The sequence below is a fragment of the Terrapene carolina genome, unplaced genomic scaffold (genome assembly GCF_002925995.2).
Source record: "Terrapene carolina triunguis isolate 2854851 unplaced genomic scaffold, T_m_triunguis-2.0 Scaffold69, whole genome shotgun sequence".
In the NCBI taxonomy this organism is placed as follows: domain Eukaryota; kingdom Metazoa; phylum Chordata; order Testudines; family Emydidae; genus Terrapene; species Terrapene triunguis.
In genome coordinates this window covers 369,999-395,929 of record NW_020664420.1, presented here as the reverse complement: position 1 = coordinate 395,929, position 25,931 = coordinate 369,999, and the positions used below count along the sequence as shown (strand labels likewise).

Genomic DNA, 25,931 nt, shown 5'->3' with positions numbered 1-25,931 from the left:
TGAACTCCGGAGGTGCGGGCTTGAGTGAAAGGAAGTGGAAGCAAAGGCTCCTGGGAGACTCTACGTTTCAGCTCGGTCCAGAAGACACATTCTGCCCTCATTTAGGGGCCGGGCCCAAGTGCTTCATGTCTGACTGCAAGGGCCCTCTTCCCCTGCCACTGAAGTCAGTGGGTGATGAGGCATGCTCGACCCCTTGAGGAACCTTCAGTGGGATTCACAGGATCAGCAGTTGCGGAGGAAAGGATGGGTGGAGACTCATCAGTTGGCCGGTCTCCACTGCCCAACCATCTATCTCCCTTCCCCCACTATCCATCTCCCTGCCCCCACCCCATCCCAATTGCTTTGCTTTCCTCCTGGCAGGTATTTGCCACCAACCCTTCCCAGTGGTTCATTTCTGTGTAAGCGACCCTTTAGCAGATCCTCCTGCTCAGGGACTGGGAGCTAGGGCTCAGCAGATAGCAGATGCTCTCCATGGGCATACACCACCCTGGAACCATCCGCCGGTCGCCATAACCCCAGGCTTTGAATACTGACAATGACAGGGCTGGGAGAGGAGGGAATTGTCTATCAAATAAGGATAGAGTCATAGACTTTAAGGTCAGAAGGGACCATTATGATCATCTAGTCTGACCTCCTGCACAACGCAGACCACAGAATCTCACCCACCCACTCCTGTAAGAAACCCCTGACCTATGTCTGAGCTATTGAAGTCCTCAAATCATGGTTTAAAGACTTCAAGGTGCAGAGAATCCTCCAGCAAGTGACCCGTGCCCCACGCTGCAGGGGAAGGCGAAAAACCCCCAGGGCCTCTGCCAATCTGCCCTGGAGGAAAATTCCTTCCCGACCCCAAATATGGTGATCAGCTAAATCCTGAGCATGTGGGCAAGACTCACCAACCAGACACCCAGGAAAGAATTCTCTGTAGTAACTCAGATCCCACCCCATCTAACATCCCATCACAGGCCATTGGGCATATTTACCTGCTAATAGTCAAAGATCAATTAATTGCCAAAATTAAGCTATCCCATCATACCATCCCCTCCATAAACTTATCAAGCTTAGTCTTGAAGCCAGATATGTCTTTTGCCCCCACTGCTCCCCTGGGAAGGCTGTTCCAGAATTTCACTCATCTGATGGTTAGAAACCTTCATCTAATTTCAAGTCTAAACTTCCTGATAGCCAGTTTATATCCATTTGTTCTTGTGTCCACATTGGTACTAAGCTTAAATAATTCCTCTCCCTCCCTGGTGTTTATCCCTCTGATATATTTATAAAGAGCAATCATATCTCCCCTCAGCCTTCTTTTGGTTAGGCTAAACAAGCCAAGCTCTTTGAGTCTCCTTTCATAAGACAGGTTTTCCATTCCTCGGATCATCTTAGTAGCCCTTCTCTGTATCTGTTCCAGTTTGAATTCATCCTTCTTAAACATGGGAGACCAGATCTGCACACAGTATTCAGATGAGGTCTCACCAGTGCCTGGTATAACGGTACTAACACCTCCTTATCTTTACTGGAAATAGGATGGGATAAAGCTCCTTAATTGCTCAGGCAGAGATGGTTCCAAGGAAGGAACAATAGAAAAAAGAAATGCCTCCTTTGGCCAAGAAAGGAAAAAGCTCACTCACACATTTGGGCCTCTTTTAAATGAAAGGAGGGTGGATGGGACATTTGTCTTCAGGAGGTGGCTGGGAAACAGTGGGAAGACTTATTTGAATGCCCCAGGCAACACTCCAGGGATTTTATAAGACAGACTGATGACCCTTGCAGGACTTGCCCTCCTTCCATAAATCTCCCATGACTCACCGTAGGGGAGGGGAGATGGGTCTATTCTGTTTGCTTGTTTCAAGGTTACCGAGTTCCCTTTCCCAGGGTATAGTTCTACTCTTACTGTGCTGTGACTTTCTAAGAAAGCCTCCATTGCCATAGGATCAGAGCTGCTCAGAGATTTTCTGACAGAAAAGGCAGATTCATCGAATTCAAAATGTTTCTCAGGAATGGGACAATTTCAGGCCATCTTCTGACTGCATGGGCCTGGTTTCCTGCCAGCTCGCTTGCCCAGCTCCTTGGACTGCCTCAGAGTCAGGACCCCGGAGTTTCCAGGATCCGTGGCTCTGGGGCAGACAGCCGTGCAGATTACCCCAGGATTGGAGATCCCAGAGTTTCTAGGGTCTCCGAGGTGGGGCATGGAGCTGCCGATGAGCCAGGAGCCTTGGAGTTTGGAATCCCAGGTAGAATTTCATTTAGACCTTTTTGAAATGAAACAGTTGGATTGTTTCAAAACAGGTTTTTGCCCGAATTTTCCATTCAGGGGAAATTCCAACATTTCGACATTTTCTTCTGACATGGAACTTTTTTTTCCTCCAAAATTTCTCGGGAAGGGAAATTCCCACTGTCCACATGTTCTAATCTGAGCGTGTGACAATCTTCAGTGCATTTCTCCTCACAACCACCCCTCTGAGGTAGAGCAGTGCTATGATCTCCATTGTACAGGTGGGGAACTAAGGCACACAGAGACTTGGGCCTAGTCTGCACTTACAAATTAGACCGACCTAGCTATGTCACTCTCAGCCTGAGCGCTGTAGTCAGGGCTACCCATGTAGCTGTGGCTAGGTCGACAGAATAATTCTTTCGTTGACCTAGCTACTGCCTCTCGGAGAGGTGGATTACCTACCTCAACGGAAAAAAACCTTCCATCAATATTGGCCATGTCTGCACAGCTGCAGAGCCAAAGCTCAACCCCTGTAGTGTAACCATGTCCTAAGTGACTTGCTCAAGGTCACATAGGCAGTCTGTGGCAGAGCAGAAACTTGAACACAGTCCTTCTGAGTGCTAGACTAGTGCTCTAACCTCCCGACCACCCTTCCTGTCTAAGTGTAAGTTAAATGTAACCTACTCTCTTCCTAACCTACTCCACTCCCACTACCAGCAGTACAGTCAATTTTACACTGCCATTCCACTGAAATCAGTGGGACTTTAGGATATCCACAGTGCATTCAACCGTAATCGGCAGGTTAGGAGCAGCTTCAGTTTTTGCACGAACACAGAGAGGAAAATGCCATTTGTGTCTCTGGACAGATGTAACAGATGGAATAATGACAGTATGTTGCAAAACTCTGCATACCTCAACCCGGGGCTGTATCAGGCCACCACTTCATGCGCATTTCCCACTGCATACTTGTTGACAGGCCAAGAGCCTGTCCCAGGCGTGATTCGGCAGATCATTTTGAACACCCGATATGTCTGAAACAATTGCAAACAGCTCCCGGATGTGTCATGAGCAGGACAAGGGGTTACATCATCCAGTTAGTTAAATGCTACACACAATTTTCTGGGCTCTGATAACTAATGTGCAGCATGCATAATAGGGATTGTCTTTGGAACAGCATGAATATTAATTGTATTATGGTATCAGCGAGTTACCCCAGCCAAGATCAGGGCCCCATTGTGTATAATAAGAGATAGTCCTTGGCCTGAAAGTCATACAGTCTAGATAATAAGAAAAGGAAGAATTATTATCCCCATTTTACAGGTGCAGAACTGATGCCCAATGAAATTAAATGACTTGACCAAGGTCATCCATGGTGTCTGTGGCAGAGTTCCAGTGCAGAGAGCGACTGCAGAGTCACAGTCCAGTGTCTTAACCACTGTTATAAGCAAATGTTATGATATCCCCATCATAGGTCACGAGTAGCGTCTGAACCAGAAACCTTCAGCACGAAAACACAAAGCTGTATCACTTGAGCAGAAGGATTAGCTCCAGTAGCAGGATCTTAGCCTCTCTGCAGACTAACCACCATAAACACTTTACAAGCAGATCACAAAAGTGTTTCCATCTCTGACATACTTTGGAGGAATAAGAGGAAAGTCTAACGCAGTCAGCCTAGACTCAGCTCCCTCCCAGCCCCTGAAGCACTCCTTAGCTCTGAGAAATACTAATTTGATCAGCAGTATTAAGCAGATCCTGGCCCTCAGCCATCACTTACATAACCAGCCATGGAGCCAGCTCTGTCCTCAGCCAGCCAGAAGTATAAATATCTGGCACAGGAAATGAGCTATGGGTCAGTAGACACCCAAAGGTAGAGTCAAGCCCTGTTTAAAGATGGATGCAGTCCCTCTCCCTTCCTCACTTTATTGGCGTACTTAATAAAATCACCTGCTCAGTGCCTGATCTGGAGAATAAATCCAATTGATGCTTACTAACAAATTTGCTCCTTAAAGGGGACCGGCATTGTGCTGTAATATGAAAAGCTCATCTAATCACTCCATCAGTAATTACAAAGAAGAGTAAATCACTAATTAAAATGTGAAAGTGTCTTACACAGTATATAATAAGGAAGGGTAATTAACAATCAAAAGGGAAGCCTCCGCCTTGGCACTGAGATGGTGTGTGTTAAGATGCAAGAAATAATAATATTCAGGTCGTATACAGCACTTTTAATCCATAGATCTCAGGCACTTTTGCCAAGGAAGGCAAATATTATTATCCCCATTTTACAGCAGGGGAAACTAAGGCACAGAGAATTGAAACGGCTTGCCAAGGTCACACAGCACATCAGTAGCAGAGCTGAGACTGTCTAGCTCCTAGGTCACTGTTTGTCCATTGGACCAGACTGCCTCTGCGTTTGAATGCCTGGGGAGGACGCTTTCAGCACTGTAAAGTGATTGCTATTTTTTTTTTTATGTTTGTGGTTAATTTAGCAACGACTTAACTGTTAAATTTAACCAGTAAACAACAATAAACCGTCCCTTGCAATGGCTTTGAAAGCGTCCTTCCTTTCTAATGCTGAGATGCATAGCTGACGTGCTGAACTACATCATCAGGCTGTCATGTTCTGATGGAGAAGGCAGCAAAATATCAGATTGAGTCAGTAGCGCCCCCCACAGCTCTGGAGTGAGTGAAGCAGCGAGAGACATTTCTTAATGCAAGAGGTGCTGGTTTTGCCCTGCTCTGCTCCTTGTGTTCTTTACACCTGTGAAGAGAGAAAGTAAAATGCTGCCCAATCAAAATTCTCCTCTTACTCGCCTGAACGGTAGCATTTGACATGCATTTTGCACTCCTGCTGCATAAGAGTTCATGAACAGCACAAGTGGAGAACCAGCTCATTGCGAGAAGCAATGACTGGACCTGGCTGGGAACTGGAATTTCCATCCCGGGGGAAATTCTGACATTTTGGGGGCAAAAATCATTCTGAATCGGAACGAAAAGGTAAAATTTTCCATGAAATGAAAATTTAAAAAAAAAACTGATTTGGGACCATTGAAGCATTTCATTTTGTTTAGACTTCTATATTATACGAAAACATTAAATAATGTTACCTAGGTAACATTAACTATAATTCATATCATAGACTATTAAATTAACAATTTGCCATTGCATAGAAGTCTAAACAAAAATGAATCAAAATGATAAAGCCAAAGCGAAACATTTAGACAGTGTCGAAACTAAATATTTTGACTTTGGCCTATCAGAAATTCATCTAAATTGACATGTTCCCATGATACGTTTCAATTTCAGTTAGACTGAATTTTTCAATGGAAAACTGTCCATCACAAAATTATTGATCAGGCCGAATGATGACTATGTAGAGTCTTAGCATTAGAGACAGAGCAAGAGCTGTCCTATAATCTCCCTTTGAGGGGAGGACTAGCTCAGTGGTTTAAGCATTGGCATGTTAAACTCAGGGTTTTGAGTTCAATCCATGAGGGGGCCATTTAGGGAACTGGAGTAAAAATCTGTCTGGGGATTGGTCCTGCTTTGAGCAGGGGGTTGCAATAGATGACCTCCTGAGGTCCCTTCCAACCCTGATATTCTATATAACTTAATCACTGCAGGTTTCCTTTAAAATGACTAGCCCATGCTCGCAGAGTGAATGAGTGGTGGAGCAGAGGCTGGAGTACTTGACTCCTCACCCTGTTGTTTTGCCTAGGACAGTGCTTCTCAAACTGTGGGCTGGGACCCCAAAGTGGGTCACGACCCCATTTTAATGGGGTCCCCAGGGCTGGTGTTAGACTGGCCAAAGCCCAAGCCCCACCGCCTAGGGCCAAACCTGAAGCGTGAACCCCACTGCCTGGGCTCAGGCTTCGGCTTCAGCCCAGGGTGGCGGGGCTCAGGTTACAGGCCCCATGCCTGGGGATGAAGCCCTTCGGCTTCAGCTTTGGCCCCCCCCCCCGCCCGGAGCGGCATGGCTCCGGTGGGCTCACGCTTCAGTTCCCCCTCCTGGGGTCGTGTAGTAATTTTTATTGTCAGAAGAGGGTCGCAGTGCAATGAAGTTTGAGAACCCCTGTCCTAGGCCATACATGTATTAACTTCAGTGACTTAAGACCAATGAAAATCACCCCATCTCACGCATATAGCAAGGTGTTGCCGATCCAGAGCCCACAGATACTGATTGAAGACCTGCAAATTGGGCTGTCTGGTAGGTTGCCAGTGGCTTTTTCTGGCTTTGGACAAAAAAAAGTCTAGCACAGAACCACACTGGCAACAGAGAGAAGCCACCCCCTTAGACCAAGAAGGAGCAAGGCATGGGCTGCATTGCAGAGGTCCACGGGTAGCACTGGCCCTATGGAGAGCAGTATTGCTGCCTCTGGTCGAGCCGGCACCGTGGAAAAGCCCGAGTGACCGGTCTGTGACCGCAGCAGCTCCTCTCTGGAGTTGCCCTGCTGGTGAATGCGTGATATTTTTTCCCTGTTCTCTTTGTTCCAGCTGATGCAGCAGCAAGCGGCTATCATGGCATCCGTGGCACAAGGGGGCTACCTGAATCCCATGGCAGCCTTCGCCGCAGCCCAGATGCAGCAGATGGCAGCGCTGAACATGAACGGCCTGGCTGCTGCTCCCATGACGCCAACCTCAGGTAAGGAGCCCGCAGGGCAGCAAGAGGAGTCGGAAGCAGCGGGCTAGGGAGGGAGTTTCCCAGACAGAGGGAGCTGTGCTAGAGAGCAGAGAAAGGGGGGACTGTCACAGGGGGCGCCCAGAGGGTAGCAGGAAAACCCAGAAAGGCATTCTTCATGGAAAGGCCTGATTGTCCTGCCATCTGCAGGGAGTCACCCTGCTCTGAGGGCAGTGAGGGGGAGCCCGGGTAAGATTGGGGGGCAGAGCTCCCAGATCTGGAGTCGCAGTCCATTCTGAACTTGCCCAAAGTTTTGCGCACCCTCTCATGGGGCGTTCCAGTCTGAGACAGTCTAGAGAGAGACCAGAGCCGTGGTGTTCGGTTCTGGAGCTGAACCAAACCAGGGGGCTTCGGTTTGAGGCCCGTCTCTGCCGGCCAAGTCCACGCCATCCTTTGTCGTGCCATAGGCAAGGAGCCATCCTCTTGCGCCCCCGAAGCCGCGGCTTCCCTTTTAAGATGTCAGGGAAGAGCTACAGCAGGAACCCTGCTAGCTCTGACTGCTGGAAACACAGCAGCATGGGTTTGGCCTGGCCTAGCGAAAACCATAAGCAGTGCCACCACGTGGGGTAGACTGGGGCAAACCAGAGAAAACACCCCCCTGGACCCCACATCCCCTGCTCCCCTATGCTCCAGGAGAACGGATGGGTGGAAAAATATGCCAGAGGGTGGCACTGATTTGCAGGGGAGGCCTGACAACAAAGGGGATAGCACCGCAAGGAAGCATGATCATCCACACCAGCAGGATTGCTACAAGCAGAGCCTGTAGTAGGAGCAGACACCTCAGCCCCCAGCACCTCACCCACACCCCTCTGTGGGGGTTTTTGATACCCTGGACTTAATGGTGAGGGCCACCGTTTTTCAGAGAAAAGCCTTGGACGCAGCAGGCCAGATCCTGAGCAGCGCTGAGCGCTTTTCATTTCCCGTTGACGTTAGCAGGCGCTGCGGGTGGTCAGTGCCTCTCGGAGGCAGGTCGCTTGTTTAGGTGGGCGTAGATGCCTGTAGCTGAGCTTGACAATATCGGCCTAAATACGGCCTTTCTGTGCCTCAGTTCCCCGGTTGTGTGAATGGGGATAAGACTCAGTGTGGCTTGCCGGGGGCGTTGCGAGTCTGGATGTGTGGTTGTAAAGGGCATCGGGGGAGAGATGCTAATGTAGCACAGTGTGATTGGGCAAAGGAAGAAAGGGAGGAGATCGAAGAACAAAGAACCGGCCGCTACTGTCCATTTCAGAGCAGGGGCCAGACTGGAGCAGGAGGGAGGGGCCTGGCCAAGGGCAGAGAGGCCAGGTGACATCACCACGATATAATAACTGCTGAGGTGACGTCAGACCGGGACACGTGCAGTTTACAGCCGCAAGGCAGGGTTCTCAGGGAGGAACTGGGAACAAACGATGCTCAGCAGGGAGCTCACGGGGGGCACAGTTCCTGCCGTAGGCATCTCTGTTATTTAGTGGATCACTAGGTTGTGGGAGTGCAGGGCTCTCCTGGCCTTCAGCTCACACACGTTTTAACAAAGAGCTTTCCTTCGGCCAGCACCGTTACACTGAAGCACTGCTGGCTGCCCAGCAAAGAGAACGAGAGCTCTCTGGCTCGGGGGAACCAGCCAAGTGCTGTGAATCGTGTAAGGAGGGGGGGTGAGCAGGAAGGGGAGATGATGGGCATGAGCCACTTTGTGTTGAGTGCAGCCACCTTCTTTAGAGGGTGTTGGGGAATACGTGTAAAATTTGGATCTAGATTTCACACACTCGGTAGTGTGAGATTGCGGAGGTTGGTGAGGCTCATCTCTGGTCAAACGTTTCCCGTTTAAAGTGCTGAGCAAATATTAGTCAATCTGGTCTCACGACTGCCGTGGAAGGGAGGGGAAACTGAGGCAGGGGGATTAAGGAGGTATATGGAGGCTTTCAGCTGCTGCCTATGTTGAATGGGGAGTGTGCAGGGGTGCCGCTGCAGAGAGCTGCTGCCTAGCAGAAAGTCTGGCTAACCCCATCACATAATGCCATTCATAAAGTTACCAAGGTCCAGCTTAAAACCAGTTCGGTTGTTTGCCTCCACTGCTCCTATTGGGAGACAGTTCCAGATCCTCTCCCCTCTGATGGTTAGAAACCTTCTTCTAATGTCCAGCCTTCATTTACCCAGGGCTAGTTTAGCTCCATTTGTTCTTGGGCCAACATTGTCCATTAGTTTCAACAGCTCTTCCCCCACCCTGGTATTTACCCGGGATGTATTTATAGAGGGCAATCAGACTCCCTCTCAGCCTTCTTTTTGCTAAACTAAACAAGCCCTGGTCTTTGTCTTCTCTTGTCAGATAGGCCCTCCATCGCCCTGGTTTTCCTATTAGTCCTTCTCTGCACCTGTTCCAGTCTGAATTCATCTTCCCAGACTTCTCCAGTGCACATCAATATCTGTTGTAGTCTCCATTTGCCTCCTTGCCAGCTGTCGTTGTCCAGAATAGATCTGGTTGGCAAATAGTAACTACATTCCCTGGAAAGTTTGGAGAGAAGTGACACCAGTTTTTTTAGGTCTGTAATTTTCCGGGTTTTTCATTGAAATTACAATTTTCATTTTTATTCAACTTGATTTGAATCAAAACAAAAAATGTTTTCTTTTTTCTTTTTTTTTGGTTTCCACTCCCTTCATTCCCTTTTTTTCCTCCGGAAAGAAGGCAGGGGAAAGGAAACTGAAACCCGAACATCTTTCATTTAGATTTGAATAAAATTGAATCAAAACTATTTTTTTTTTCATTTTGATGAAAAAATTGATAATTCTGAACTCTACCCTGGTGGAGAGGAAAGATTGTCTAGTGACTAGGGCACTACCCTAGGACTTGAGAGACCTGGGCCAATTCCTTGCTCTACCACAGGCTTCCTGTGTGAACTTGGTCAAGTCACTTAGTCTCTCTGTGCCTCAGTTTCCAATCTGTACTATGGTCACACTAGCACTGTCCTCCTGTTAGGGGTACTGTGAGGAAAAAATACATTAAAGATTGAGAGGTACTCAGATACTATGGTAATGGCAGTCAGATACGTATTTAGATAGACCCCAAAAAATGCTCAGAGATTTTCATATAATTTGAAAAGCCACTTTTAAGTGTAAACTTTGGACCATCTGTAGTTATAACAGGACTAGCCAGAGGCACCTTAGCTTATTAGATCCTCCGGTTCATGGGGGCATCATCCTTGGATAGCATTTACTCTGCCAGCTCTGTCATACCGGCCTAGTGTACCCACAGCAATCACGGTCTTGGGAGCATGAGGTCTGACTTGTTCCCTGAGAGCTCCAGCTCATATTAGCAAAAGTGCCTTACGTTTTCAAAGGCACCGACGCCCTTCAGCCCCCATTGACTTCAGTGGGAACTGCAGGTGCTGTTTGAAATCCGTGCCGAAGCACAATATCGGTTTAATGTTCTCCATAGTTCTCCTGAGGGGGTGGGCAATGGGGACAGGTGGAAGGAGGTGAGATAATGAATGCAGTGTTGTCTGGTGTCCTGCATCTGGCCTGCCTGGTTTTGCTCATGGCCAAAGTACACAGAGCACCCCCCCCAAGAGAGGGAATCTCGGCCTGTGAATTGTGGTGGCCAAGAGGGTTGAGAGCTTCCTTCCATTTCCAGTAACTCAGACACCAGGAGTGCCCTGTAAACCATTGTACCAACTCCCCCAGAGTCATCGTCAAGGCACCAAGCAACCCAGCGCTGCCCTGAAAGCGCTGCGCAAAGGATTCTGGGATGCACCCAGTTCTGAATGACCGATTGGCACTGGAAAGGCTGGGAAGCCCTGCCATGATCGATGACAGTCTCACTGTGTGAATGCAAAGGAAAAGTAGTAAAGCTGGGACTGCCGGTGGGCAAGCTAGGGTTGAGAATGACATGGGGTGACAAGGCCCTGAGCCGGCCTCGAAGCAGCAGCCGGTCACAGGGTGAACTGGCCCTTCAAGAGACATGAGGGCTCAGCTGCACCTGTGCCAGTTTTGGCCTGCCTCTCCCAATGGAGGCAATGAGCAAAGTCACCTAATGAGGAGTCAAGTGACCTGGAGCCAGGCCAGCCTGCTGGGGGATAAAAATTGGGGAAAGAAGAGAGGCAGCTGGAGGCTGATGGTGGTTGGTGAGTCTGTGCCCCCTTCCTGGCTGAAGCAGGAAGGGAAATGCTGTTTAAGACCTAAGCTAGGGTGTGCTGTCTTGGAAGAAGTGCGGTGGCAGGGAGAAGACAAGACACCCCAGAAGGGTGGACCTTTGGGGCTTAGCGGAGAGCTAAGTCGCCTTAGCATTTGTTTGCCAAACTACCTGGGCCTGTGAGAATCCACTGGCTCACACAAGCCCTAACATCTCCTTGCAGCTGCATCTGGGGACAATGTCAGCGGTTATTGATTCAGTCAAGGGCCTTCTTACCTATCTCTCCCCTTGCTTCTCTTGTTATAGAAAAAAAAAAATCTCATTCCAAGCTGGCTTACGGAAAGCCAAGGAAATGCTTGACTTGGAAATCTTACCCCATACATTTCAAAATATGTGTTTACACAACGGTAAATATATAAACAACGAGTCGATGGAGCTACTGCAAAACCAAATAGAAAAGTGGCTTAATTATATCTGCACCCTTTAAACCCGCTGCTGACAAGATTATCATATTTGCATTAGCTAGATTTGTTTTGTGTTGGTGGGAGCGGAGAGAGCGTCAAACAGCAAACACCTGGAATTCAAATGCTCTCAGGGCCTGAAAAGCACTGAATCCATCCAGTGTGGTGCATGGTGGCCCTGACACAAAAGAACACAAGCTCTTTTGCATATTCATAGATTCATAGATTCTAGGACTGGAAGGGACCTCGAGAGGTCATTGAGTCCAGTTCCCTGCCCGCATGGCAGGACCAAATACTGTCTAGACCATCCCTGATAAATAAGGCTTGAAAATGAATGAGTTCTGCAACTTAGTTGTGTAAATACCAATATAACAGCCAAATGCTTTGGCTGCCATGATATACAGTGTATGAAATATATCCCTGCACCACTTCTGTGCAAGCATCTGTAATACTGTATACCCTTGGGAAGACATTTCCAACTCTATCTCCGTTCATGAAAACCCTATACAGCCATTCATAGAATCATAGAAATGTAGGGCTGGAAGGGACCTCAAGAGGTCATCAAGTCCAGCCCCTTGTGCTGAGGCAAGGCCAAGTAAACCTAGACCATCCCATGAAAATATCCATTCATGAATAGCCAATTAATATTCATTTATGACAAGCCTAGCTTTGGAAATGTCCCCACCCAGTAACACAGCACTGCGTAACAGGCACAAACCTTGCTAGGAAGAAATGTAGAGGACGACTTTCACATCCAAGCCACCACACCCAGGAGGTACTGCAGACCCAACATGCGTTATCGGTGGGGCTGCTGTTATTAGGAGAAGAATAGGAATTCTGCTTCAGGGAAGATTTTGAAATTATAACATTTTATTTTCTTTCTGATTTGAAACAACCCCTCCCATCCCACCCGCAAATTTTGAAACAGAAACCTGGAGAAAAATGGTTTTGAAAAACCGAAAGATTTCATTTTGATAAATTCTAAGCAAAATTCTACCGGGTGGGCTAATGGGGAGCTGGCTCTCCAGGCTATAGGCAGCCCGGGGAACGGTTGTATCAATTTAGATGGAATAAATTGGGCCAGAGACTCAAAGGTGTTAACATGACTCTGAAGCTGTCCAACATTAAGTAGTTTTCAACAAGATTTGGGGTTTGGTACACAAAGACCTCAGCCTGCCTAGTACTATGGCAAACACATCATTTTAACTTTTTCTTAAAGATACAGAAAAGAAGGGGAAACTGTTAATGCATTTGAAATATAAAGCATTAAGTAAGGCTTTCTTTTTAACATCATCCCTTGTTCCCTTTCTCTTTAGCCAGAGAGAGTCTGTAAAGTCAAAAACTCTTGTTTGACAGTCTGTTAGATGTTTGCAGTGTTGTTGTAGCCGTGTTGGTCCCAGGATATTAGAGAGACAAGGTGGATGAGGTAATATCTTTTATTGGACCAACTTCTGTTGGTGAAAGAGACCAGCTGTTGAGTTAAACAAGAGACCTGCTCGAAAGCTTGTCTCTTTCATCAACAGAAGTTGGTCCAATAAAAGATATCACCTCTCCCACCTTGTCTGTCTCATCTCTTAGAGGATAATACCTATCCTTTTTGGCAAAAAGAGAAAAAGTTAGTTGAGATGGGCTGGAGCTATGCTGTAACTGCCGCTGTTCAATCCCGTTTCCAAGAAGACAAAGCAAGACAAACGCACACAAAAGGGGAAAGAAGAGAACAGCAAAGACAGACAATGCACCTTCTGTCTCTGGTGTTGGCTTTCATTTGCAACCTCACTGCTGGAAAACACTGGCACCCCACATGGTCTTATCAGCCACTCAGAGTCCTGGCAAACTTGTACCAGCAGCAGGCTTAGGGCATTGCATTTAACTTCCTCTTTCTGGTCACAAGGCTTACAGCAGTTGCAAAATCTACAGTCTTGACCAGCTAAGCCTGATTCTGATTAGCGAGAGGGCAAAAGGAGGCTAGGAAAGAGAAGAAATAAGGAAAACGACACATGAGAAGTGGGGATGAGAAAGTCTCACGTACCAGGTGGTATTCGAGAATCAGCTGGAGCCAGTGGAGGTGGTGATGCCATCTGGGTCCCTCTCTCTGTCCTGGTCTGGTCAGGTCCATTTTGAGGATTAGGATGAAGAAGGACGGGGGTCCCAGGAGATGGTGGGGGTGGCAGCCAGAACATTTCCAACCAGCTCTAATTATCATCATTTATTATCTGCATTATGGTAGCCCTTAGACTTCCCAACTGAGCTCAAGGTCCCATTGTTCTAGGCGCTGTGTAGACACCTAGTCCCGACCCCACACAGGTTGCTGTCTGAATAGGCAAGACAGGCAAAGGCTGGGAGGGAAAACAGAGACGTACATCTATCCATCTACTGCCATATGTGCTCCTCCATCTAGTTTTCTGTCTGTCAATGGTATTGCTAATGTGGCTACTGTAACCCACGCACCTCCTGGGTCTGGTGCTCTGGCCCCTCGAGTGGCACCAAGATCACTTAGAGAGAGATTAATGAGTCTGCTACAGCCTGAGCTAACAGCCATGTGGCTTTTAGCTCATGCAGTAGAGGCTCAAGCATTTAGCTCTAGAGATCCTAGGTTCAGTCTCCCCCACTGACAACTGGGGTCTGTCAGTGTTACACTAGCATGGTAGATAACTAGATAGCAGTGCTCCGTCTTGATCCTAGTAGCCTTGGACTTACAGTCCACACCTTGATCACCCTGCTGGACAGAATTTGCCATTTATTCCTCCTCGCCTCCCGCGCCCCCAACCTTTCTACTGTTTGCTCTATGTGAGTTTTGCGTCTCTCACATCATCTGTATAATCACATTAAAATATTTCCAAATATAGGACCAAATCCTCCACTGGTGTGAAGTGGTTTCCTTCCACTCACTTCAGCGGCGCTACACTGACTTACTCCAACTCGGGATCCGGCCCCACTGGGTTTATGCAAAGGAAAATTAAAGAATTGAGGGGAATAAACCTCAACAAAAAAAAAAATCCTCACTGCAATTTTAAGTAAAGAAATCACATTTCCTATGCAAATAGAGGAGAGATCAGGAAAAGCGACTGACATGCTAACTAGGCTCTGTGACATTCAGACTGATGATGTGTGCAAAGAGTACTGCCCTTGAACCTCCGGATGTCACCTCTTGTTCCCTGGGCCCCGCATACTGCATAGAGGGAATTTCTTCAGGCCAGCGACATCTGAAGCAAAGGGGAAGAAGCAACATGTCTGTTCTGGGCAGCAGGAAGGCTCTGAAATAGCATCCACTATGATATAGTGAAAGCGGAGTGCCTGTGTAACATTTGGGTGGGCTAGAGTTCACTTTTGTTTCCCATCTCCAGTGCCTTAAAAAAAAAACCCAACTCCCATAGAAAGTCACTGGAAACCCAGAGTTCAGTCTCTATGGATTTTCAGCAAGGATGGCACAGGGTCAGCCTCCCCACATTCAAGTCCCAGAAGGAACTAAAGACATGAATTTAATTAAATAACTTTATAAAATCTTATGATAAAGAAACAAATAATCTAATTTTTACAGCATGACATGACTATTTTATAACCCACAGACATTACCTTCACAGTTATAAACATAATTAAAGGAAACAAATTAAAATCTCAACAGTTCAGTCCCCACAGAAGTACAGTAAGAGAAATGGAGAGTTCCCAAAAGCTTAGATTTTGTCATCTCAGTTAGAGTCTTTGATCACCAAATCTATGCAGTCTGCTGAGTCTAAAACAACATCTTCCCTCCACTTGCTTGTAAGAATCTTCAGTTGAAATTCATGCAGACTCTTCCTCTGCTGAAATCACTGCTAGCCAGCCAGCTAACTGATTAACCAATCACTCTTGCCCCGGGAAATATTTTGAAAATACCTGCCACCCGGACAAGCTGATCCCTTCCAAAAGCAAAAAGAAAATTGATTTTCAGAAATATTTGTGATGAGCCACCTCTGGCAGGGGTGCGATAGAGGGTGTCTCTGTCAGAAGCAGGGAGCGCACCCCCAACTTTCACCGCATTTTGGTGGTGGAATTGTACCTAAGGTCTCCTGAGAACATGCAAGGAGCCTCTGTCAGAGTATGGCTGCTGGGTGGATGGTTATCGCTTTAGCTAGGAGATCAGCTTCCCAGAGGCAGGGTTCTCTAGTGATTACGGCACTGCATTGCAGCTCTGGGGAGATGAGTGCTGTTCCTGTCTCTGCTGCATGACCGTGGGCAAGTCGTGTCGTCGCTCTGTGCCTCAGTTTCCCCTCTCACCCTTTGTCTATTTATTTTGTAAAATCTTCGGGTCTTCTTACTATGTGTCTATGCAGTGATCAGCACCACTGGGCCCTGGTCTCAGATGAGCCCTCTAAGCATTGCCTTAATAAAATACCATGATAATAAATTCAGACGTGATGACTGAGGCAGAGGGAACTAGACTCAATTACACTGTGTTAGCCCTACTTATTCCCACCTACTGCTGTGTAAGAATGTCTACACTGGTGCAAATTACATGTGGTGCATGAGTTAAAGCCTCTTACATACCATTAGAGTCAATGGCCTAATTCAGATATAATATATTTAATAAAAAAATATATGCTCTAGTTCAAAAGGAAGTAGTTTGGGGAAGTTCTCTGGCATGTGCTATACTGGAGGTCAGACGTGATAATCTAATAGTCCCTTCTGGCCTTGGAATCTATACAAAGGGAGGGGTGAATGACACATTAAGTAGGTATGCAGTATAGCAGTAGCCATGTCAGTCCCAGGATAGTAGAGAGACAAGGTGGGTGAGGGAACATCTTTTATTGGACCAACTTCTGTTGATGAAAACGAGGAGTCCTTGTGGCACCTTAGAGACTAACACATTTATTTGGGCATAAGCTTTCGTGGGCTAGAACCCACGTCATCAGATGCATGAAGTGAAAAATACAGGAGCAGGTATAAATACATGAAAGGATGGGGGTTGCTTTACCAAGTGTGAGGTCTGTCTAACGAGATAAATCAATTAACAGCAGGCTACCAAGGGAGGAAAAATAACTTTTGAAGTGGTAAGAGAGTGGCCTATTACAGACAGTTGACAAGAAGGTCTGAGTAACAGTAGAGAGAAATTAGTATTGGGGAAATTAAGTTTAGGTTTTGTAATGACCCAACCATGCCCAGTCTTTATTCAGCCCTAATCTGATGGTATCCAATTTGCAAATTAATTCCAGTTCTGCAGCTTCATGTTGGAGTCTGGTTCTGAATTTTTTGTTGTTGAAGAATTGCCACTTTTAGGTCTGTTATTGAGTGACCAGAGAGGTTGAAGTGTTCTCCTACTGGATTTTGAATGTTATGATTCCTGATGTCAGATTTGTGTCCATTTATTCTATTGCGTAGAGACTGTCTGGTTTGGCCAATGTACATGGCAGAGAGCGAGACAAGCATTCAAGCCACACAGAGCTCTTTTTCAGAGTTAAAAGATATTACTTCACCCACCTGGTCACATTAAGTGGGTGTGAGTCTCGCTAAGTCTGGAAGGCGTCTGCTGGTGTAATTTACATGTTGCGGGGGGCTGCTGAAATTTAAACTCCTCCTAGACTTCCTTAGGTCCTGTCTCCATTAGCAACACTTAATCTGGTGCAAATACACTGATGCACTGATGTCAAGAAGAGATGAGAACCATGCATTTTATTCTGTTAAATTACGAGATTAAATCTTAGCAGTGTTGAATTTGTTTTACATAGGTGCCGCATAGCCACATTGGGCTCATCACTGGTACATCTATTTCTCTAATGTAGGCAGCACGCAAGACTCACCCCTGAATTTAGCCATTGGTCTGTCTGCCTCTCTCAGTGCAGCCAGAACTGCAAGGTGCATGGCAGGGTTGGGTGAAACTGCACCAATGATATGCTGTCCTTGTGGGGGTAACTGTTATGATGCTACAAACTGTAGCTGTTCTTTTTTCCTTCTTGGACTAGCCATCTACTCAGTGTATTCTGAAACTGGAGAGCCTACTAGTTCAGAGGCAGGCCATGTGATAGCCATGCCAGTAGGCCAGTCATTGGATTCAATAAGATCAGAAGGCTGACATCTCCAAGACTAAAACCAAAATGACATGAGATGCTCTATGAAGGTGGGACTCAGAATTCTCCTCTGAGGCCAAACAATGGTTAGAAAAAAAAATGCCTTGATAGTTTGCCAATAAATTAGGCCAGGCCTTAGCATCATTGGAGCTATGCCAGTTGACACCAGCTGAGGATCTAGTTTAAAGGTTGTGATCACTGGAGGAAAAGCCCACTCCTGGGGTTAAACAAGCTCGGGCAAACCTTTCTCATCTTATGCGCTTCCCAACATGAGCAACTGTTGCACAGTCTTACCCGTGATGGTGCAAACTGTCCATTGCATTGTGAGATGATTTTGACCTTTATTCATTTTGTTATCTATAGGCGTCCCGCTGGTGTTCATCACCGTAGTATCCGCGTTTGCTGTGTGTAATCACCACCTGTGGAATTCATCATCCTAAAGCTGTTTTTTCCCCCTTCTGTTTACTTCCTTCCTGTAGGTGGGAGCACACCTCCTGGCATCACTGCACCAGCTGTGCCTAGCATCCCATCCCCAATTGGGGTGAATGGTTTCACAGGCCTCCCACCGCAGGCTAATGGGCAGCCCACCGCAGAAGCTGTGTTCGCTAATGGCATCCATCCTTACCCAGGTAAGCCAAACCATCCCGATTCTCAGACCCAGTTGGCTTCCGTCCTATTAAGACGGTCCAGTCCTGAGAACTTTATCTGATACGTCCTCTCTCTCTGAGCGACAATATCCTGCTCCAGTGTGTTTCTCTCTGCCATGGGAGCTACCTTGTAGCTGGACACTAAGGTCAGGAGATCTCACCTGGTAAGCCGGCCCCAGGCACATGTGTCCACCCTGCACATACGTGCGGCCAGGTCAAGCTGAAACCAACATGGTGCATGTGTGGTCGTTCTCCCAGGTGTACCAAAAGGGTGCTTGTTCCTGGATGATCTTGTAGGAGCTGTGCTGAGCCTAGCTCAGCTGACGGTCATCAGCTACGTCTCTTACTGCCCACACTTCCGGATCTCCTCCCTGAATTCGGTTATGGGCAGAAGAGTGACTGTGGAAGGAGGACACTATGGGAGTCTGTCTTGATGGGATGGGATGGGATTGGCATTCAGCTAGTCTGCCCTGTCCATCTCGTGTTGCAACCAGGGCCGCCGAAAGCGGGTTCGGGCCCCGGTGAAAAAATTATTTCGGGGCCCCCCAGCAAGGGCGGACCATCTAAACAGGGCCGACGAGAGGTGGGGGAAGCCAGGGAAGCCGGGCCCCCTTCCGGACCGCCGGGCCCCGGTAATTTGTACGGGCTTCCCCCCCCAGCTCTCGTCGGTCCTGGTTGCAACCCATGTGCTGTAGCAGTGACCTACACGAGGCCTTTCACTTGGTGGATCAGTGCCGTTCACTGACCCACTAGCCGTATCCCTGCTCAACTCACTTAACAGCCCTGGAGACTGAAATCCTTTCTGTATCCACAGAACAGGTCCAGCTCCACACCACAAATATGGCTAAACCCTGCACTGGAGAGACCTCCTCTAAGGTTGAGGCATTAGACCAGTTTCCATAGGCATTCAGCATGTGGCCTGTTTGCTATGGCTGACACAAAGGGCGCCAGTTGTGAGGTGGTGTTTTATTAGGCACATCCAAGCCAAGGATGCAGCAACATCTCACGAGGCCCACCTGTGCACCTAGATTTCTCTGAGGTGCGGTTATCTCACCATAACCATCCATCCCTCTTTAAACTGCATATTTGATGGGACGGCATTTCTTGCCATTTTATACACAATAAAAAAATGATTTAAATAAATGTTACTAATTAACGCTAACCACCAGCTGGTGTAGGAATGTTTTACCCTGGAGTGTGTGGCGATTAATCTAGCCCGTTAGAAAGTTGAACACTGAGTCAGTACTTCAGCCAATGAGCTTGCCTCATGCGACGCAAAAAGCACTCCCAGGGTTGTGAGTTCAATCCCCTTGGACTAGATGAGCTTATCCTTGCAGGGAACTTTACTGATGTGCTGGAGGGAGGAGAAGTCTTAGGTGATAGAAGCAGAGCTGAGCAGATAATCAGTTATTTCAGTTCGGTGGCTGAACTGAAAAATCCAAAAAATGTTTTTATTTGGGGTCAAATGAAAACGTTTGAGGCTTCATTTTGTTCCTTTTTCTGGTTTTTCTATCACACACACACACACACACACACACACACACACACACACACCCTTTTTGTTGTTGTTTTTTGGCTTTCTTGAATTTAGCTACATTTCAAAAAAAAATGTCATTTTGAAATAGTTTGCTGAGGTGATCTATCTATCTAACTGCTCAGTTTAGCTAGTCTGTGCATTTATGTAGTCCCGTCACTGTTGTCTTTGGAGCAGTGGAAACCTTTCTGTACGCACGTACATGAAATCTGTCTGCCTCCAGATCTCGTTCCCAACTCCAGTCTCAGCCCAAGCCCCAGGAAAGGTTCTAAAGGTCTTCACGCTTGGTTATGGTTTTCATGTGAGACTGGGGAAAAGTTGGTGGCATCTGTCCAATTTTGTGTAAGTTTGGGGGCTTATTCAAACCCTCAAACTGAAGCTCCAGGTATGTGAATCCAGGCAAAGGGAATGTTTTCACAAACACCTAAGATCTGAGGCAGCGCATGCCACTCACTTTTAGTTACGATTCCTAGTAGTACTGGGTGAAATTCACCTTCGTTTAACTTCAGTAATTGGACTAATGATTTGATTAGGCCTTTTGAGTTATTAATACTAAGGGGTCCAATCCTACCACCATTCCCCATGTTAGTCCAACTGGACTAACAAGGAAGGTTTTTAGGATCAGGCCCTTGTGATCAACCCTGGCAGAACTGCTTCATGGAGGGTTTTTATTAATATTGTTTTATTCCCTGATAAGAATTCCTTTCAAATCAGAATCTTTACTGCTTGCCTAGCCCAGGCCTCTGGCTACTTAGAGAAATAGATTTCTAATTTATTTTACCTGGGAAAACCCAGGGCTTACATGAAGGGAAAATAGTTTTCTGGAACTCAACCAAGTTTCACAAAATCCGAAGCTTAAAGCTAGATCTGGTCAGGAATTTTTCGACAAAACGTGTTGTGTCAGAAAATGCCCATTTATCAAAACTGAAATGTTTCACAGAAACATATCAGTGTCCATGAAACTTTCATTGGGATGTATTTCTCAGCTCCAGGATGGAATTTCTGGTCAAATCAGGGGACAGTGAGCGAGAGAGAGTTATTTTTTGGTTGTTTGTTTCTTTTTTACTAAAATATTTCAAAAGGTCTCAGTTTCATTCCAATGGGGAAAGAAATCACATTCCAAAACCTGCACATTTTTCACGAAACTGACTTCTTGTTTTCCCACCAGCCCTATTTAAAAGATGAAAATATTTTCGGCTGGAGATATTGCAGAAACCAAAATCGCTCCCAGGCTGGCCAAACGCAGCTAGTGAGGAGCGACATGCAAACAATACGATTTGGAAAAACTTTGAACACTATCTGTGCTCTGTGGACCTCTTTGCTATGGAAATTGCAGCATATTACCAATCAGCCTTTGCCTAACTCTGCTCTCATTGAAGTCAATCAGACGTTTCTCCAGAGATCTCAATGGGTCAAATCCTAGCCTATTGTTTCAGTGCTTCTTGTCCCAGCTTGAGATGGGCCCAGAGAACAAGCTGGATCCAAGCATTCCCAAAATAGGATTGATTTATTTTATTGTGTGTATTGATTCCAACTTCCTCTCTGTACCTGTCTCAGGCTCTGTGCAAATTCCAAAACTTTAGTCATTGCCACGAGGTATTATTGAGGCCAAGAGCTTAGCAGGACTCAAAAGAGGATTAGACACTTATATGGATAATGAGAACATCTACGGTTATATTAGACTGGATAAAAACGTATGAAGGACACAAACCCTCATGCTAGAAACCAACTGCCGAGGTTAGGAAGAAACTTTCAGTGTTCAGCGGCTTATTCTATCATTGTCCATTAAGAGATAACTTGCACCCTCCTCTGAAATATCTGATATTGGCACTCCGGTTCTATGCCCCAAACAACATCTCCCCACCCAGCTTTCACCAGCCTCTGGTTTACAATATAAGTCTGGCACAAAAATGTCCAGGAACATTTATTATTATTTATTTATTTAGCAGCACAGCATATATAGCACTTTGTGACCCAATTCAGCTCTCAGTTACTCTTCTGTAAACTCTGAACAATTCCATTGTGGGTTTATACCATTGTAACATCTGGCAGAATTTGACCCACTGCCTTCCTTGCATGAAAATAGCAAAACAGAGAACAACCGCTATCTTTAGACACATATGGTCCGGAGTGTCAGAATCAATGTAAATTACAAATCATGAAGCCTATCTATCTATCTATCTATCTATCCCCAGACACTCCCTCTATCTATCTATCCCTATACCCCCCCATCTATCTATCTATCCCCATACCCCCCCTCTATCTATCTATCTATCCCCATACACACCATCTATCTATCTATCTAGCTATCCCCATACACACTATCTATCTATCCATCCCCAGACACTCCCTCTTTCTATCTATCTATCCCCAGACACCCCCTCTATCTATCTATCTATCTATCCCCATACACACTATCTATCTATCTATCCATCCCCAGACACCACCTCTTTCTATCTATCCCCAGACACCCCATCTATCTATCTATCCCCAGATACCCCCTCTATCTATCTAGCTATCTATCCGCAGACACCCCCTCTGTCTGTCACACCTAAACTAGGGGGGAGGGATAGTTCAGTGGTTTGAGCATTGGCCTGCTAAACTCAGGGTTATGAGTTCAATCCTTGAGGGAGTCCTTTAGGGATTTGGGGCAAAAATCTGTCTGGGGATTGGTCCTGCTTTGAGCAGGGGGTTGGACTAGATGACCTCCTGAGGTCCCTTCCGACCCTGATATTCTATAATTCCACCAAAAAACCACAGTCTTTGAAACACAAAGGCATCAGGTAATTGCTTTCCCTTTCTTTTTCGTTGGATTTTTTAATCTGTTCATGTTTATTAAATAAAAACTTCAAAACAAAACCGAAAGAGTGCAGTCACAGTAGGTGCAGCCCACACATCTGAAAAGAAAACCTCTTTCTTTTTCTCTCTCCTCCCTGGCTCCTTTTTCCCATTCTCTCCCCGGCAGGCGGAGGACAGGAACCCAATATCATTCAAGTTCAGGTCGAACTTTTGAACCCACCGTGTTTGAGAGGGTTTTGAAATTAGGCAACATGAGTGCACCTATCACTGCTTGTCAAGGGTGTGTGCTCAGCCTCCGTGCCTACAGCTGCTCCTCACTGTGCTGTTGTGACCTACCAACAGTTCCCATGCAATACCACTGCAGATCTGTCAGCTGCAGGCAAGCTTGCCCTGCTCTCACCCCCGCCAAGCCTGGCCAGAATTCACTGTTCTGAGGTTCTCTCACAGTTAGGGATTCTGTCCGGGGAACAAATATTTTCCTTCCCCTTACGCTCATCTCAGGCCATTTGGGGGATTGCGCTAGTTTATCTGCCGGCCCTTTGGCCTTTCGGCGTCTCAGTTCAGAGCGCCATTGAACATGGCAGTGTGTCATAACATATAGCAGGAGCACAAGCCTAATCCTTTGTGCCACGAGATTGTGAGCAACGTCACAGCAACCTCAGCGTGCTCACCGGCTCCGGGTTAACAGTGGTGACAGGGACTGCAGTCGGCCGGCAAGGCCTTGTACCAGCTGAGATGAGAGCTGAGGGCTCAGTGCCTCATTTACAGGCGCGTAAGAAATGTAATAAGAAAGATACTGACCACTTTATGGGCTAGCTTCTGTTCTCTGTTACACCACTAACAGCCTGTGACCCTAGTGGAATTACTCTGGATTTGTACCACGTAATGGACAGCAGAAGTTGGCCTCGGGTAGTGACCATTAATCCCTTTCCTCTGTTACTAATAACTCTGCTGTATAGCCCGAGCCACAGTGTCATTTTTAGCCTTGTAGCGCAAGCCCCGCCTACCCAAATCTGTCGACCCACGGTCAGAGGCTCCTGCCGCGGGCTGTGTAGACAGACCCTGTAGGGCTGAGACCGCCGTTTGCCCTCTGTTTGTACAGCACCTATCACAACAGGGACTCAAACTGGCTAGCCTCTGGGAGCTACCACAATATACGTATATTTTAAATAAATAATAATATATCAGGAGACTTGGGCTCTATCCCTGGCTTTGCTATTGACCTGCTGCGTGACCTTGGGCACGTCACTTCAACTGTCCATGCCTCTGTTTCCCCTGTGTCGATTTAGCGTGGAAGCTCTTTGGGGCTCACAGTGTGTTTGAAAACCACCTTGCACAGCAGGGCCCTGATCTCAGTTGGGGCACGCAGGCTTTGCCATAAGTCAAACGGCGAGTAAAGAGAAGAATTCCCAGAGGCAAGTTATATTAATTTAGAGCAGGTGGGGGCCTCTTACCCCTTCGTTTTTCTACTCTGAACATACATGAACATCCTCTGAACTTGCCATGTGGATAGGGACAGGGATTCTCAGCCCTGCAGGAGTGACGCCAAAAGAACAGGTCCCCTGGGTCTCGTGAGGAGTTTCGTAGTGTGGCGGGCATGGAGGATGGGATAGCATGCCTTTGACAGCATGGCAGCCTGCCCCTGTAAGGCGAAACGAGACCAGAGAGCACAGGATCGGTCGCTGTTTTCTGCCGGATCAGCACATTCTTTCTGTGAGTGCAGTTATTGTTGTGTCTGAATACCTAATTAATTACAACAGTAAACGCTGGCTTCTTTAATCACAGCATCAGCTGTCCTAATCAATCTTAATAATATGGAATCCGTACTATGGCACCCATGAATTTTAATCTACATAAATTTCTTAAGACCTCTCGCAAGCTTGTTGTACGAAATGATATAATTATGGATATAGATTAGGGCTGTAGAGAGTGATTTAAATTGGATTTAAGGAGAAGGTGACTAGAGTCCTCCCACTCGTTTATTTATTTATTTATTTTGATCCTGACCTTGCAGAGGGTTTTCTTTTTGTGATCATTTTATTTCCTTCTCCACTGAAAAGCGGGTAACAGTGTGGCCTGCTTTTCTGACCCTACCCGCATGCTTCACCATACTCAACCCCAAATACACACTTTCAGTATCCACCCCTCTAGAACCCTGTGAGAGGTGACACTGTCTTAGCTCCGCTCGCTGAGTTATTGGACAAGTTTCTACAAGGCTGTACAAAAGGTCCCAAAGCCGCAGACTGAGGCGATAGCACCTCATAATATAGATAAGGAATGATAGTGCAAAGCACAGAAAAACAGATTGAATGAAATGAATTCCTGGTGCTTGGCTGTTGTTGACCATTTTGAGGCAGAGAATGGCGAGATCAGAGAAAGTTGCCCTAGATCCATGGAAGTGAAATCACTGGCTCTATTAGGGCGACCTGAGGGGAATTTTTTTTTTTTTTGAGAAATAGTAAATTCATTGAAAAATGAATTTTTCGGGGCAGAAAAACTATTCATCAGTTCGGGTCGAATTCAGCAAATAGTTTCACACAAAAACAGAATCGGATTTTTTTTTAAGTCAAAATGATTCATTTTAGCCCTATTGAAATGAAACATTTTGACTTCTTGTTTGGCAACGGCATTTCGTATAGATAGGTAGCTAATTTATAACAATCCCCCCCAAAAAGTGTGAGAAAAAACCCCCAAAAAATCCCAAAATGAAACAAAGGGGAGGGGGGGATCGTTTGGGGTGAAACAAAATGTTTCATTCCACTCAAAACCTTTTTTTTTTTTTCATTTTGGGGCGGGGGGGGACCTCAGTTTCATTTTGAACTAAACCAAATTTTTTTTCAGATCGTTCAATTCAGTCCCTGAACTGAAAAATCCGTTCTTTGCTGAGTTCTGCTCCGCACCTCACAGGAGCAAAGACCTCGCTTAAATCAAACTGAATGGATTTCAGCAATAACATTTGCTTGGCAGCCTGTATGCTGCATGTGTTTAAACCTGAGCTGGGACAGTGAAACTACAATAATCTGGAGACTTTGGACCTCAGGGCCCAATCCAAATCCCACTGAAGAAAATGGAGAGACTCCTATTAACTTCAATGGGAGCTGGATCAGTCCCTAATCTTCATCATCTCATCTACACCAGTGTAACTCTATTGACTTCAGTTCAGCTCCTGCTGATTTACCCTGATATATAAGAGAGCAGAATCCAGCCCTTTTTGTATGTAGTCAGTTTCACCTCTTGGTCACCGAGACACTGACTAACTTGCAGCTGTTGTGTTTGAGTTACTAATGTCCCGGGAGGAATGGGATATTTATTACATCTTTTTCAAAGCACCATTTTCACTGAATTTCTTTTTAAGAAAACGTTTTAGATTCTGTAATCATCATCCCCGTATGTTCCTAGGGAAGCTAAATATTGGGCCTAAAAGCAGCTGGGTGTCCCTTTAAAAAGCAGATAAACGTTA

The 25,931-nt window shown here is 46.4% G+C and overlaps 1 protein-coding gene across 50 annotated transcripts in view; it reads left to right on the top strand.

Moving 5' to 3' along the window:
- Positions 1-25,931, top strand: part of CELF4 (CUGBP Elav-like family member 4) — an 833,225-nt gene that overhangs the window by 751,726 nt on the left and 55,568 nt on the right. For 49 of the 50 annotated variants that reach the window (XM_026649294.1, XM_024196884.2, XM_024196869.2 and 46 more), the window contains 2 exons: positions 6,704-6,851; positions 17,971-18,120. In XM_026649294.1, coding sequence (XP_026505079.1) covers positions 6,704-6,851; positions 17,971-18,120 — 298 coding nt within the window. The remainder of the gene's footprint in view (positions 1-6,703; positions 6,852-17,970; positions 18,121-25,931) is intronic. The other variant, XM_024196885.2, reaches the window with a different exon arrangement.